At 42.9% G+C, this 15,420-nt stretch overlaps 1 protein-coding gene across 3 annotated transcripts in view; it reads right to left on the bottom strand.

Moving 5' to 3' along the window:
• LOC137371321 (serine-rich adhesin for platelets-like) overlaps nucleotides 1-15,420 on the bottom strand; it is a 48,474-nt gene that overhangs the window by 12,934 nt on the left and 20,120 nt on the right. For 2 of the 3 annotated variants that reach the window (XM_068033712.1, XM_068033714.1), the window contains 2 exons: nucleotides 3,812-3,869; nucleotides 477-597 (listed from right to left, as the gene is read on the bottom strand). In XM_068033712.1, coding sequence (XP_067889813.1) covers nucleotides 477-597; nucleotides 3,812-3,869 — 179 coding nt within the window. Of the gene's footprint in view, nucleotides 1-476; nucleotides 598-3,811; nucleotides 3,870-14,191; nucleotides 14,353-15,420 lie in introns of all 3 variants that reach the window. The other variant, XM_068033713.1, reaches the window with a different exon arrangement.

The following is a 15,420-nucleotide window of genomic DNA, read 5'->3' as shown; positions in this document are numbered from 1 at the left end:
GATAGAGTGGATACTGGGAGGATGTTTCCTCTAGAACTAGGGGACACAGTTTAATAAGAGGTCTCCCTTTTAAGGTGGAGATGAGGAGAATTTTTTTTTCTCAAAGGGTCGTTAGTCTGTGGAATTCTCTTCCCTAGAAAACAGTGGAGGCTGGGACATTGAATTTATTCAAGGCTGAGTTGGATAGGTTTTGATAGACAAGGGAGTCAAGAGTTATGGGGGACAGACAGGAAAGCAGAGTTGAGACCAGAACCAGATCAGCCATGGTCTCATCGAAGGGCGGAATGGCCTACTCCTGCTCCTAAATCCTATGTTCCTAGGTGCGCTTTGCAATATACTAAAGCAAGATTGATACTGGCAAATGCCTTAGAAAAAGACTTTGTTTCACCTACTTAGCTGATGAATAATGTGTGTCCTGGAGACATACTAAAATTATATTTTATAATTATAAAATATCATAACTGCTGTTTACTTACTACTGATGGTCTTTGTTTCCAGATCTTGACCAAGGACTTTAGAATGCATTTGTTTACCAAAGTCACGATACACATATATTTTTCTTTCAACATGGGGGACTGCCGCTGCCTTCAACCTTACCTGAGGTAAATTACATTCTCTTAATTAATGCTGTTTATTCATAGAATTCACAATTTAAGTGGCAGAATTAATACCCTGAAGGGAGAATACATAGATAGCATAAAACACAGCACAAATGTTTTTATAGAGCGCATAACATACTCCTAAGTTTCTAAACTTTATTCTTTCATTCAATACCGCTGCTAAATTACTGAAAAAAGGAAGTATTCTCTTTCTTTCAATAGTTATCCTTCTTCTTAAAAGATATGGGATGGGAAATTGGACCTCATTGTGCCCTTTTTATGGTGTAAAATGGATGCAATGAGGCCCAATTTTAGGGACCCCTAGAACAAGTAAAAAATGTTCAATGCAAAATTGGATCAGGCCATTTTCCAAGCATCCCTGGTGGCCGCCTAAAACTAGCATTAGGTCCCTTAAATATGTAAATGAGTGATGTAAGAGCTGTTATAGGTCCCGTCAGAGAATTTCAGCATCGATGAGTCTTGGAACGTGTGAGACCGATAAGTTAGGCTACTAAGGTAGTCAGGCAATATTAGATATTTAGGCTAGGAAAGTGTTATTAGTTGATAGCTACAGTGGCTGCTGAAGAATTCTGAGTGGGGCAGGCCCAACTCAATGATGTCTGTAGATAACCCCCTCGGATGCTGGGGTAAACGTGTCAAAACAGTCAGATACAAACTCCTTTCTTTTCAAGCAAAGTTCTTTATTTCTTCAGGGTACAGAGTCTACATAGCATGCATAGGTGTATGCTAAGGATGGATATTAGACACACACAGAAGTGCTGAATGTACTGGGTACCAGGGTTAGGCCTCTCGACTGGAATTTGGTAAGCAAATAAAGAAGGTCATAATCTGCTGGGAGGCAGGATAGTGTGTGCCTCCTAAGGGGTAGAAATGCTGTGTCTCCTTGGTACAGATATATGTTTTCTGGTGTAGTCACAGCTACCCTGATAAGGGGCCAATGGACAAAAAATATGATGTGCGAGGGACATTGGATTGAAAGCTAAGCAATTTAAGACCCTGCGTATGTGGCACTTTTACAACTGGGTAATGTGATTTTGTTTGTAAGCCAGTGATTGGTTTAGTGGGTTTTGATAGTTTCTGATCCACAGTAAGGGTATAAGGAAGGGTGACTGAGTGAGTGTGTACGTGATTCTGCAGTCACCTAGCCTCTGCATATGCCTATGCATGCTATATAGACTCTGTACCCTGAAGAAATAAATAACTTTGCTTGAAAAGAAAAGAGTTGTGTATCTGACTGCTTTGACACTTTTACCCCAGCATCCGAGGGGGTTATCTACAGACATCATTGAGTTGGGCCTGCGCCACTCAGAATTCTTCAGCAGCCACTGCAGCTATCAACTAACATTAAGTTTTTGAGTAATTTTTCGTTGTAAAAACCTCCCTATGCAGTTGGTCTCAGACCTCCCGGTTGGGGCACACAGTCCCAATTCGGGGCCCGTGCTTTTGAAAAAATAAAATGATAAAGCTTAATTTATTGAATCTTTGAGAATAGGTTTTAAGAATTCTCAAATACAATCCTTCTCCATAACACTGATATCAAAGATGGGTTTATTTCACCTAAGTGAAGGGCATTGCTCAGTTTATTTTCCCTCACAGGGTAGTAAATATGTGTTCATTGATTAACTATTTTGTAAAAATCGCATGGATATCTAAATGTGAAAGGTATTAAAGGTTGTAGAGGTTGTATAAGCATAGGTAAGCATATAATCTACAGAATACAAGACACCAGTCCCAGTCTGGCCACAAGGATGTTATTTAGGGAATGCAATATAGAGAGCGGAATAATATTAGATTGACTTCTTAGAGTTTTCCACTCAATTGCTTTCAGAATCAGGAAGGAAATTGGCAGACATTTCTCTTCTTGAAAGTGCTACCCATGGTTTTATATTTTCCTCAGGAGATTAAACAAAGTGCACAGGGAGTCCATCTCATTATTAATTGCACATGTTTATATTATTGGTCTTTTATCATTGCACATTTTACATTTATATGTACTTCAAGTTTTAATACTTAGTGAATTTGAGGCTTCCAATTTTGGTAACAGTAAAAAGGACAGAAATTCCAAGGCACTGTTGTGCCTGCTCAAAGTTGAATGGGATGGCTTCTCCACCTGTTGCTTTGACCTGCTGCTAGCCCCATTCCTAATCCTGGGGACGGGGTTACTTAAATTGTTGGGGCAGATTCCTGTGCATGTAAACTAGCCCAACCAGAAACCTGGAGAAGCACCCGACCAGTCTGGAATGGGGAGGTCAAGGCCTGGATCAGCTCACAGGCAAAACCTTAAAACAAAAATTCTTTGCTCTGTGTTTTTCACTCTTGGGATCTTCACTAGGTCCAAAAATGATCTATGCCTGCTTGACTTACAGCCTATGGGAAGTATTGTGTGGAATTCCCAAAGAAGTTGGAACACTACATAAAAACAGCCTCAAAACTGTTTTCCAACATGTTAGGGAGGGCAGAATTCTTCCTCCTCTCATGGCAGGGCAATCTGTCAAGACAACTTTAGAGAGGTGGAAACCTGTTAGACTCAGGTTCTGTCTGGAATCATTGCCTAATTGTGCCCCCCATTAAAGGCCTGCTCAAGTCACCAAAAAAAAACCCAACCTGAACCTGATGAAACCACATGGGACCCAAGCCCGACCCGGCCCGAGTCCCTCCAATTTCGCCCCCGAGCCCGACCCAACCCAAGCTCGACCCAACCACCTGAATGTTCCCTTCACTTACCTTCTGACTCCCAATCTGCCGGAAGCTGCAGCATAAGCGTGATGACGTCATAGAGACGCTCAATGCGCAGACCCAGTTTCCCTGCTTGACGTCCCAGACTCGCAGCTCAGTAAGTTTTTAACTTTTAACACTTACCATGCTGTGTGTGTCTGACCCAGACCCGGCCCAACCTGACCCGAGCCCGAAGGCAGGACCTGGAAGAGCGGCCCAACCCAACCTGAACCCGACACATGTCGTCAGGTCCTGTCGGGTTCGGGTCGGGTAGCAGGCCTTTACCACCCCCCCCCTCCCCATTCATGCCCTTATTTGTTTAGTAGCAGTCAAATGGAAATGTTCAATTATGGGTGGAGATTAAGTATATTAAATGACTATGTAAACATTGGACCTTACCAAGGTAGAATTCCAACAGGGTTCACTGTGGTCTAGTGATTGTCCTGCTTATTTGAAAATATTAATAAAATACATACCTGGAATTGCTGATTCATGTTTGGTGATTCCAATGGCAATGAATTGTAGTTACTGCATCTATCAAAATAAATACGTATTAAGAACAAACTTGTGTTTGTATGACATCTTTCATAGCCTCAGGATGTCTCAAAGCACTTTACAAGCAATGAATCACTTTCGAAGTGTGGTCAGGTAAATGTGGCAGCCAATCTGCACAAAGCAAGGCTCACAAAAAACAAATTGAAAAAAATACCTATTAATCTGTTTTGTTTGTGTTCATTAAGGGATAAGTGATGGCCAGGATACAGAGAGACAACTCCCCCTACTGTTCTTCAGACAGTGCCATGGGATCTCTTGCATCCACCCATTGAACTCGGTGATGTAGTGATGTTCATGAGAATACAGTCACCAATTGGCTGCAGGCAGCATTTGGAGTGGTGTTTATAGAGAAAATGTGGCCTTCAGTGCCTTCCTTCCCCATTCCTTATCTCACTACGCATTTCCCTTCTTACCACATCTGCACATGCATCCTTTCCCTCTTGAACTCTGTATCCTCTCCCTTGCTTGACTGTCACTTGTCTGAAGCAGTCCTCCATCCACTCTTCACTCACTCCCACTAACGCACCTGGTGACCAGCTAGAAACTCCCTTGCAGTTCTGTCCTCATCTATCTGTTTCCCTGAAGAAGTCATTCTTTGCTTTCAAAATTCAACATTTTTCTTTCAAGAGAAATCAACTTCGAATAAGGAAACAAATTGCCTTTCTGCCTTCGTCTTAACTGAATTTTTTCTCTCTCTCCCCTTTAGAATTTGCATCACGGGTGTAAGCGATCAGCATTAACATGTCAACAAAATAGAGTTACAGATAATTAGTAAGGTTCAAAATTCAACTTTTTTTTCACCACCTCTCCTTGCCAGTCTTTCAATTTGCAATGTTTATTGAACACGAAAAGAAAACAAAGTGATTCCTGACAATGCATCCAGCGCCCTGACGTCATCAGAGCGCTCCCAGCTGTGCACATGTGCAGAACAGTCTCTTGCTGTCAGTAAGGTGCTGCGCATGTGCAGCCTCTGTTCTTTCCAGGAATAGTTGTGCATGCGAGCAAAAACGTCATCGCATACTGGAACGTCATCCCGCTTCTCTTCCCCGGCACTACCTCCTGCGCCTGTCTACTCGCCACTCCCTCACAGACTTGCCGCTGCCTCCCCTCAGCCACACGCTCCCCGCTGCAACAGCCACCCACCCCCCCCCCACCCCCCCACCACCTGTCGGCCATTCGCTCCCCCTCGATTTGCTCACTGCTTCGAACCCCACCCCCGTCATCCACCCGCTCCAGCTCGCCTCTTTATTCCACCCACCCCACTCCCACCTCCCAAACTTCCCCCCCAGCTTCTTCCCACTTCCCCCTCTTCCCCCAGTCTCTCACTCGCAGTCTCCTTCCCCTCCTCTGCCTATCCCTATCTTGCCATTCTCTCTCTCCCCCCCCACCCCCCACATCCCCCATGGGGAGCAGGAGCGGGGATTGGGGGGGGGGTGGAGAAGTGGGAGGACGGTGGGGGTGGGGGGGGGGCGGTGGGCAGAAACGGCAAGGTCTGGAGAGAGTGGCTGACGAAGGGCGGGGTGGGATGCGATTGAATCGGTGAGCCAAGTGAGCGGCTGACGGGGAGGAAGCGGCAAGGGGGAGCGAGTGGCCGACAGGTGGGGGGTGATGGTGTTGAAGCAGAGATTGTGTGGCTGAGGGAAGGCAGCAGTGAGGCTGGGAGCAAGCGGCAGGCAGACTGGCACAGGAGGCAGCGACGGGGACGGGAAGCGGGATATTGTTAGAGGTGGAGTGGATTGCAGCGATTGAATTTTTTTTTGTGATAAACTGGGCAGTGCCATCTTTAATCCTGGCAGCTGCCTAAAACGTCACAGACAGTGACGTTTCAGTGCATGAGGCTGCATCTGCACGTGCAAGTACTGCGCCACCAAGTGGTTGCATGGTCAGGAAACTCAGCCAAAAGTAAACAAAAAGAAAGCTACAGGCCTGTAATTTGATTATAGACCTTTAGCAATGAGACCCAGTCCAGAATGTCATTTGTAGATGAGGCTGTGGGCTGCGACAGCCAACAAGAGGATGTGTCAGGAATCTCCTCTTTGTGTAGGCTCTGTTCTTGGTTCTGCTGCTGTGCCACCATACAGCAAGCAGGCGGCTCTACCCCCATTACATCTTCACAAAGGCAGGAGCCATTACAATCCCACAGTCGCTATGACACCCTCATAGCTACCCTCCCTGGAACATTCTTGTCTGACCCATGAGCTAGAATTTTACGTCACCCTGCACTCCCTGTCCCCCACCCTCTGAAGCAAGCTGGGAAGCAGGAGGCATAAAATCAGGTAGGATAGCAGGGGTGCCATCCCAGTTGCCTACCCACCTCCACTGGTATTTTACCAGCAGCAGGGGAGGAGGCAAGCAGCCTGCCTGCCCATAGGCCAATTGTGGTCCTCAAGTGTCCAATTAATGGCCACTTAAGGGCCTCTTCCTGCCGGTGCTGGTATTTTGCTAGCGGCAGATTGGCACTTTGATACCTGGCTGGACCGCCCAGTAAAATCTGGCTGGGCTGTCCAGTAAAACCTGGCAGCCTCCTTGCATGCTCGGTGGGGGGGTGGGGGGGGTGGAGAGAGGGGGTCCCACCTGATAGGACAGCTTGAGCCCCACAGAAGGCCTCCCAGTTGTACAGGCCACTCCTGTTAGAATACCACCCCACCATGCCCTCATGATCGATCCCCCTCACCAGGGCCTGGCTGATTGGCCCCAGCAAGCCGAGACCACAATTAGCTCATTCTCCGACCTCCATTGCTGGCTGGGTCCAGGGCCTACTGCAATCCCAACAGGATGGCCTGCCTCTAAGAGCTCCCAGCCAATCAGAGGGCCGGTACCTCTTCAGTCCCAGCAGCACTGCTAGGAGCGATGGCCACTGCTGGGATTGCAGTAGGCCCTGGACCCTGGAGGCAGGCTCACCTTGGTTTTCTAGCTGGTGGGCAGGGCGACTGCCTCCTTGTTAAATGCCAGCTATGATTTGCAATAAATGAGGCTTGCACTTCTGCCAACTTCTAACTTGGATGTAGGTCCAGACAGAGGCTGGAAGTGTAGGTTTGACTATTCTTGGGGGAGGAACGGCTCCTCGGATATAGTTCTCTGCAGCCGAGAGTGTGAGTCCTTAAGGCTGTGTTGCCTGCCCGGAGCCAGAGTGAAGGACATCTCCTTGGGGATGGAGAGGAACTTGGAGTGGGAGGGTCCATGTGGGTACTAACAACATAGATAGGACTAAGAAAGAGGTTCCACTGATGAAGTATGAGCAGTTAGGGGCTAAATTAAAAGCAGAACCACAAAGGCAATAATCTCTGGATTACTACCTGAGCCACAAGCAAATTAGCATAGGGTCAATAAGATCAGAGAGTTGAATGTGTGGCTCAAAGATTGGTGTGGGAGAAATGGGTTTCGATTCATGGGTCTTGATTCATGGGGCACTGTCACCAGTACTGGGATGGCTTTCATCTGAACTGTGTTTTTTTTTTTAGTTGTGACCAGTGTCCTGGAAAATTATATAACTAAGACTGTAGCTAGGGCTTTAAATTAAATAGTCAGGGGGAAGATTCAGGTGAGGGGAAATTTAGCAAGTTAATGAGAAAGGACAACGGTGCAGGACAGCAATAAAGATAATGATAATCAGAGTGTGACAGGAAGGACCAGAGCGTACAAAAATAAGAGTTCGCCAGAAAATAAGGTCTGAATAGGGAAAAATGGTAAAGACAGAATTAAAGGCTTTTTGTTTGAATGCGCACGGCATTTATAACAAGATGGATGAATTAATAGCACAAATAGAAATAAATGGGTATGATATGATCGCCATTACAGAGATGTGGTTTCAAGGTGACCAAGGCTGGGAACTAAATATTCAAGGGTAGTTGATATATAGGAAGGATAGGAAGAAAGGAAAAGTAGGTGGGGTAACTCTGTTAATAAAGGGTGAGATCAGTACAATAGTGAGAAATGATCTTGGTTTGGAAAATTAAGATGTAGAATCAGTTTGGGTGGTGATGAGAAATAAAAAAGGAAAGAAGTCATTGGTGGAGTAGTTCATTGGCTCCCTAACAGTAGCTACACTATCGGACAGAGTATAAATCAAGAAATAATGGGGGCTTGTAGGAAAGGTACTGCAATAATCGTGGGTGATTTTAATCTTCATATAGATTGGATTAATTAAATTGGCAAAGGTAGCCTGGAAGATGAGTTCCTAGAGCGTATTAGGGACAGTTTCTTGGAACAACCCAGGAGCAGGCTGTTTTGGACCTGGTAATATGTAGTCAAACAGGATTAATAAATGACCTCAAAGTAAAGTAACTTCTAGGCAAAAGTGATCACAACATGATAGAATTTTGCATTCAGTTTGAGAATGAGAAGTTTGAGTCTGAAACCAGGGTTTTAAACTTAAATAGAGGCAAATACAAGGGTATGAAGATAGAGTTGGCTAAAGTGAACTGGGAAAATAAATCAAAAGGTAAGACAGTAGAGAAGCAGTGACAGACATTTAAGGAGATATTTCATAATTGTCAACAAACATATTCCATTGAGAAAGACTCTGAGAAGGATGTACCATTCAAGGCTAATTAAGGTAGTTAAGGATGGTATCAAATTGAAAGAAAAAGCTTACAATGCTGCAAAGATTAGTGGTAGGCCAGAAGTTTGGGAAGATTTTAGAAACCAGCAGGTGATGACTTTTAAAAAAAAAGAGGGAGAAATTAGTGTATGAGAGTAAACCTGCAAGAAATATAAAAACAGACAGTAAAAGCTTTTACAAATATATAAAAAGGAAGAGAGTAGCTAAAGTAAGTGTTGGTTCCTTAGAGGATGAGACTGGGGAATTAAAAATAGGAAACAAGGAAATGGCAAAGACGTTGAATCAGTATTTTGTATCTGTCTTCACAGGAGAAGACACAAAAAGCATCCCAAGAATAGTAGAAAATCAAGACGAAAAAGTGAGGGAGGTACTTTTAACAAATTTATCACTAGAGAAAATGTACCAGGAAAACTAACAGGATAAAGGGCCTGGACTAGAGTAGGAAGTAGCAAAGTATTAGGTGGGGTCAGAGTGAGAGTGTTAGACAGTCCTAGAGAAGGGAGTAGTTCCGTATTAGATGGGAGTGGACTAAGAAGGACTACGAGGAATGCAAAGACAGGATTACAATGCAAGTGTGTAAATGCACAAAGTGTGGTGAATATGGCTGGTGAGCTACAAACACAAATAGCAATGTGGGAATATGATATCGTGGCAATAACAGAAATGTGGCTTAAAAATGGTAAGGACTGGGTGCTTAATATACAAGGATATAAAGTGTTCAGAAAAGATAAAGAAGGAAAAAAGGGAGGTGAGGTAACAGTCTTGATTAGGGAAGGCTGGAAATGGGGGATGTCCAGATGTCCTTGAAGGGGCAAGGACAGAATCCATTTGGTTAGCGTTGAGGAGCAAAAAAAGGTATGATCACACTACTAGGGATATTCTATAGTCCTCCAAATAGTAACAGGGAGATAGAAGAATAAATCTGCAGCGAAATACAGAGATGTGCAAGAACTATCTGTAGTACAAAGGTGTCAAAGGGTTAATCTTGAGAGAATGTAAAGATTACTGCCCACCAGGATGAGGTAAGAGATCATGTGGGAGAGACTCAAACCGTTACACCGTGGCTTTTGAAGGAGATACACAGGCGAGTGTGGAGCGTATATAGTTACTATATAATAAAGAATAATGTTTAAACACTACAGTCTAAGAACCTCTCTGGCTAGACTCTATACAGTGGCAGCATAAAGAACCAAATTTGTAACATGGTGAACAGTGCTGGGATCAAAGTCCTTTACCCAGAAGAGAAAATATGAAGCAACAATCATCCTTCAGCTAGAAGAGAAGAAACTTTAAAACAAGTGGCTGAAGAGAAAAAACAAACTACAGACCTTAGAAGGCGGAGTAAAACTCCATAGAACGGAAGCATGGCTGAAAAGCAAGTGATTAGGTGAGTCATTGTGCGATGATCGAGAAATTGTGAGTTCAAAAGCCTTTGAAGAGCTTAAAAAATTAATTTTCTAAAGGCTGTAAGTGAGCAAGAGAGAGAAAAAAAGGGGAAAAAACCCTGAAAAGTGTGTGAACTGAAAAAAAGTCCAACAGTGAAGAACAAAATAAAAGAGCTGGAAACCCCAGAACACAACAGAGTCGCCTTTAAAGCAGTTGAAAAAAAACATTAAACAGTCAAGCTTGAAGAAGATATATAAACTCTATCTCTCAAAAAGCATCTCCAATTCCAATAGGTAGCTGTGTAAACATTTCAGTGAACTGCTTAAGCAAGGGGGAAACCCCTAGAGAACCTATAAAAAAGTGAGAATGCTCTTAAGCACCTGCTACACTTCCAAGCACCTGCAACATTCCATTAAAGCAAGCTAGCTTGAAAAGAAGAATTTCTTAAAGGGGAACACTCTAAAACATTTTTTTTTTAAATGGATCAAAATTTGGGACTGCCAGAGAGTTTCAAAAGTCATGAGAGATCCAATCAGACTCAAAACTGGGTACGATGGAGGAAAAGGTATAGAACTGCATTGAAATTGGACAGCAGGTCCGAAACAGAGCAAGTGAATATACATTATATTTAATTGGTACTGTAACTAATAATATTATAGCAAGACAACGTGTTGATGAAACATCAGCAAAATATGGTGAAATCTTGAAAGCCTGTGATTCCTACTTCAATTGGCTTAGAATAACAGACCAATCCAGCGATGTGAGGAAAGACCTTGGTACAGGAAACCTCCGGCAACAGTTCAGTTCTTTCACCAGAACAAAAGGCACCAGGAAAAAAGATACACTGGGGGTGGAGGGGGCACCATGGGGAGAGAGCAAAAGACACCTTTAAACCCTGCCAGTGATGCAGAAAAATAGAGCATTTCAGTAAGATGTGCTAAAATAAAATCTCAACTACCTCAACCTCTAAAGGAAAAGTAGTTAAGAATATAGAGGTAAATGAAGTTAAGCAATCTCCTGCAGCAGACCAATCAAAATATTTTCTGGGCGAGATCAATGACCTGAAACAAACATTTTGCTCAGCAGACATATATGTCAATGGACATATTACGAATTACAAACTCGACACTGGAGCAAGTGTGACGGTCCTGTCAGATAAAGAGCCGTGGCTTTCAACACACGTATTGCAACCAACATAATCTCAGTTACATGGCTCTGGAGGTATTGAAGTAAAGGGGAAGTTACAAGTAACACTTCAATTTAAGGGAAAGCAGATATTAGAAACACTGTATGTCCTAAGCAATCAGGAGTTCTCACTCTTAAGTAGAAGAGCTTGTATTGACCTTCATATTGGTTGAAGAAAGTTGAAGAAGAATAATCCAGGAGCTGGAACAGCAGGAAAGCCCCCCAACCTGACCTGAGCACTGCAGAGCATCCGGATTCCACCAGAGAGCCCGCACAACACAGCAGAGACCGCCATGCCGCTTAAAGACTACAAGAGCGAGAAAGAGAAATGCAGCGAATTCCTACAGGAGTGCTACAGACCGAAAACTTGGGAAGAAGCAAGTCCAACAAAATTGTCAGGTACACAGACAAGGTCAAAGAGAACCACTAATTTCAACCCAATTCCCAACTAGACCCTGGAATGGTTGGCGATGGATTTATTCTTCTTTGAGGGAAGATTCTATCTAATTATAGTTGATTACTTCTCAATTGGATGTACACAACAACAACAACTGAAGCAGTCATCAGAGTTTTACAAGAAGTTTTCGCAACACATGGTATACCTGATCAGATAGTATCTGATAATGGACCACAATTTGCAAATGATTACTTCACGCACTTTGCAGAAGAATGTGGATTTGTTCACCTAATAAGATCTCCTAAGATTCCACAATCAAATGGAGAAGCTGAATGAGCAGTCAGAACCATTAAAACTATGTTGATGAAAAGTCAAGATTTCCAATTAACACTACTGACATACAGAACTACTCCATTATTGTGCAGATTATCGCCATCAGAACTCTTAATGGGAAGAAAACTTCGAAAGCAACTTCCAATTCTACCCAAGAAATTAAAGGATTGCAAAGCAAGGATTATCAGAAGGTACAAGACAAAGAAAAGTCGTATCGAAACAAACAGACTATAATTATTACAGAAGGTACTGTACAAGAAACCTACCAAAGTTGTCAGAAGGGCAAAAGGTATGGGTACAAGATCAAAATAGAAAGAGGTAATTCTCCAGAAAGACGAGAATCAACAGCAATCTTATCTAGTACGAACTCAAGAAGGTTATATACGGAGAAATAGAAGGAATCTTATTCCTTTACATCAAAGACATCAATAGGTCATACATTAATAACGACTCCATCCCCACTTCCTTTAGCAACCTGGGATGCAAGCCATCCAGACTAGGTGACTTATCTACCCTAAGCATAGCCAGCCTTTTTAGTACCTTCCCCCTCTCAATTTTTATCCTGTCCATTGCCTCTACTTTCTCTGCTTCCACTGATATTTTGTCAGCCTCCATTTCCTTAGTGAACACTGATACAAAGTATTCATTAAGCATATTAGCCTTGCCCTATGCCTCTGAGCGTATATTACTCTCTCTGTCCCTAATAGGTCCCACTTCTCGTACTACTCGCTTACGATTTACCTGCTGGTAGAAGATCTTTGGGTTCCCTTTTATGTTGACTGCCATTCTATTTGCATATTCTCTCTTTGCCAGTCTTATTTTCCTCTTCACCTCCCCTCTCAACTTATTTATTTTAGTTACAAGGTTATGTTGGAAAAGCTGGGTTTGTTCTGCTTAGAACAAAGGAGTTTGAGGGGAGATTTAATAAAAGTGTACAAGATTATGACAGGATTAGATAAGTGAGACATGGAGAAGCTGTTCCCATTAACAAATGGTACAAGGTCTAGGGGATACAGATTGAAAGTTTTGGACAAAAGCTGCAGGGGGAATATGAGGAAGTACTTTTTTATACAGCGGGTGGTAATGACCTTGAACTTGGTGCCCACAAGCCCTGGAAGCAGAGATGATTAATGACTTCAACAGGAAGTTGGATGGCCACCTGAGAGAAATCGACTTGCAGGGCTAGGGGATTAAGCCGGGGAGTGGGACTGACAGCATAGCTCTGTGGAGAGCCAGCATGGATTTGATGGACCGAATGTCCTCCTTCTGTGCTGTAAATGACTATGACTCTAGGACCTGATAGCCAGCATTCTAGGGTCTTAAAAGAAGTGGCTGCAGAGATAGTGGATGCATTGGTTGTGATTTTCCAAAATTCCCTAGATTCTGGAGAGGTCCTAGTGGATTGGAAAACAGCAAATGTAACACCTCTACTCGAGAAAGGTGGGGGGGGGGGGGGGGGGGTTTGTGGGGGGAGGTTGCCGGGAGGTGGTGGTGGGGGTTGACAGAAAGCTGGAAACTCTAGGCCAGTTAGTCTAACATCTGTCATTGGGAAAATGCTGGAATCTATTATAAAACAAGTAGTAGCAGGAAATTTAGAAAATCATAATGCAATCAAGCAGAGTCAACATGGTTTTATGAAAGGGAAATCATGTTTGACAAATTTATTCGAGTTCTTTGAGGATGTAACAAGTAAGGTGGATAAAGGGGAACACAATAGATGTAGTGCCAAAAGGCATTCGATAAAGTGCCACATAAAAGGTTACTACTCAAGATAAGAGCTCATAGTGTTGGGGGTAATATATTAGCATGGATTGAGGATTGGCTAACTAACAGGAAACAGAGAGTCGGGATAAATGGGGCATCTTCAGGTTGGCAAACCATAACTGGTGGAGTGCCACAGGGATCAGTGCGGAGGCCTCAACCATTACGATCGATATTAATGACTTGGATGAAGGGACCGAGTGTATTGTAGCCAATTTTGTGGACGATACAAAGATGGGTAGGAAAGCAAGCTGTGAGGAGGACACAAAGTGTCTGCAAAGCAATGTAGATAGGTCAAGTGAGTGGGCAAAAATTTGGTAGATGGAGTATAATGTGGGAAAATGCGAGCTTGTCCACTTTGGCAGGAAGAATAGAAAAGCAGAATATTATTAAATTACGAGGATTTCCAATTTTTGTTAAAACTTTTTTAAACTGTAAAGGATTTCAGTTATATTGCAATATATCTGCAATTTTGGAGAAATTGCTGAACTTTGTGGTTTTGGACTGAGTGGAAATGTACACAGACTGCAAAGTACCTGTATCCAAACAACTCAGCAAGGGAGTGACAGGCCAAGATTCATGATTGTCATGTGACTTGATTGTTGAAGTTTAGTTTCACTTTTGGATTGTGCAAAAGTCAGTTGTTGTGTCTGCCTGGAGAGGAGAAAACCTGCCCACCTTTCTCTTCGAAAAGGAATCCTGCATCTCTTGAGAAGAAACCATGTATTTCAAATGTGGCAGATTCCTATTGCCTCCTGTCTCTGAAGAATCCCTGCATCAAGCTTTACTGTTGCCTCCTGTATTTTAAGAAATCCTGAATGGTTGCAGAAATCTTGCATCTTAAAAAAAAAGGACTTTGCATCAATGTGTAAGACTTAAGAAGATCCTTGTTGCTGATATCTGATGGAAGACCCAGGTGAAGCCTTCTGTAGTTGAATTTCTCTGATTGCCTACCCAAACAGACCGTTTATCAACCTCGCCTGGAAAGACGCCGAGTGGCATCCAACTATTCGACTTCGGGACACCTCACCAAAGCAAAGGACTTCCTTCTATATCTTCAGTAAAAGTTTTTTTTATTTCTTTGAAACAGCTGTAAACAAAAGTCCCTTTTTTCCCAGTTAACTGATGAATGTGAGTGTGTGTGAGGACTAGGATATAAATAATATGGAGCTTTAATATTTCAATTTCTGAATATATTTACTTCATTATTGGTTAAGACTTGGTTTTATAATAAACAGATGATTTTGTTGCTTATTAAAGAAACCTGGTTGGTGTACTTTATTATGGGGACAAATAGAGTATCGAATTGGCTCTTTCAGTAAGTGGGAAAATTTATTGATGTGTTGTGACCTGTGGAGAAGTGGGACTAAATTGACAGTGCACTCATCCTGCCTCGGTCGTAACAATTACATGAAAAGAATGCAGAATGCTGCGGTATATAGGGACTTGGGAGCCCTTGTACATGAATTGCGAAAAGTTAGCATGCAGTTACAGCAAGTAATAATTAGGAAGGCAAATGGAATGTTGGCATTTATTGTAAGGGGGAGGGGGGGTATAAAGGTACGGAAATCTTTCTACAACTGTACAGGACATTGGTGAGATTGCATCTAGAGTATTGCTTACAGTTTTGGTCTCCTTACTTAAGGAGGGATATATTTGTATTGGAAGCAATTCAGAGAAGGTTCACTAGGCTCATTGGAGTTTAGAAGATTGAGAGGTGATCTTATTGAAACGTATAAGATTCTGAGGGGGCTTGACAGGTTAGATGTTGATGTTACCCCTCGTGGGGGAATCTAGAACTAGGGGGCACAGTTTCAAAATAAGGGGTATCCCATTTAAGACGGAAATGAAGAGGAATTTCATCTGTCAGAGGATTGTTAATCTTTAGAATTCTCTTCTCCAGAGAG

The sequence above is a fragment of the Heterodontus francisci genome, chromosome 6, assembly GCF_036365525.1.
Source record: "Heterodontus francisci isolate sHetFra1 chromosome 6, sHetFra1.hap1, whole genome shotgun sequence".
Lineage (NCBI taxonomy): Eukaryota > Metazoa > Chordata > Chondrichthyes > Heterodontiformes > Heterodontidae > Heterodontus > Heterodontus francisci.
Note: the sequence above shows the minus strand (reverse complement) of the source record. Positions and strands in the feature narration are given on the sequence as shown.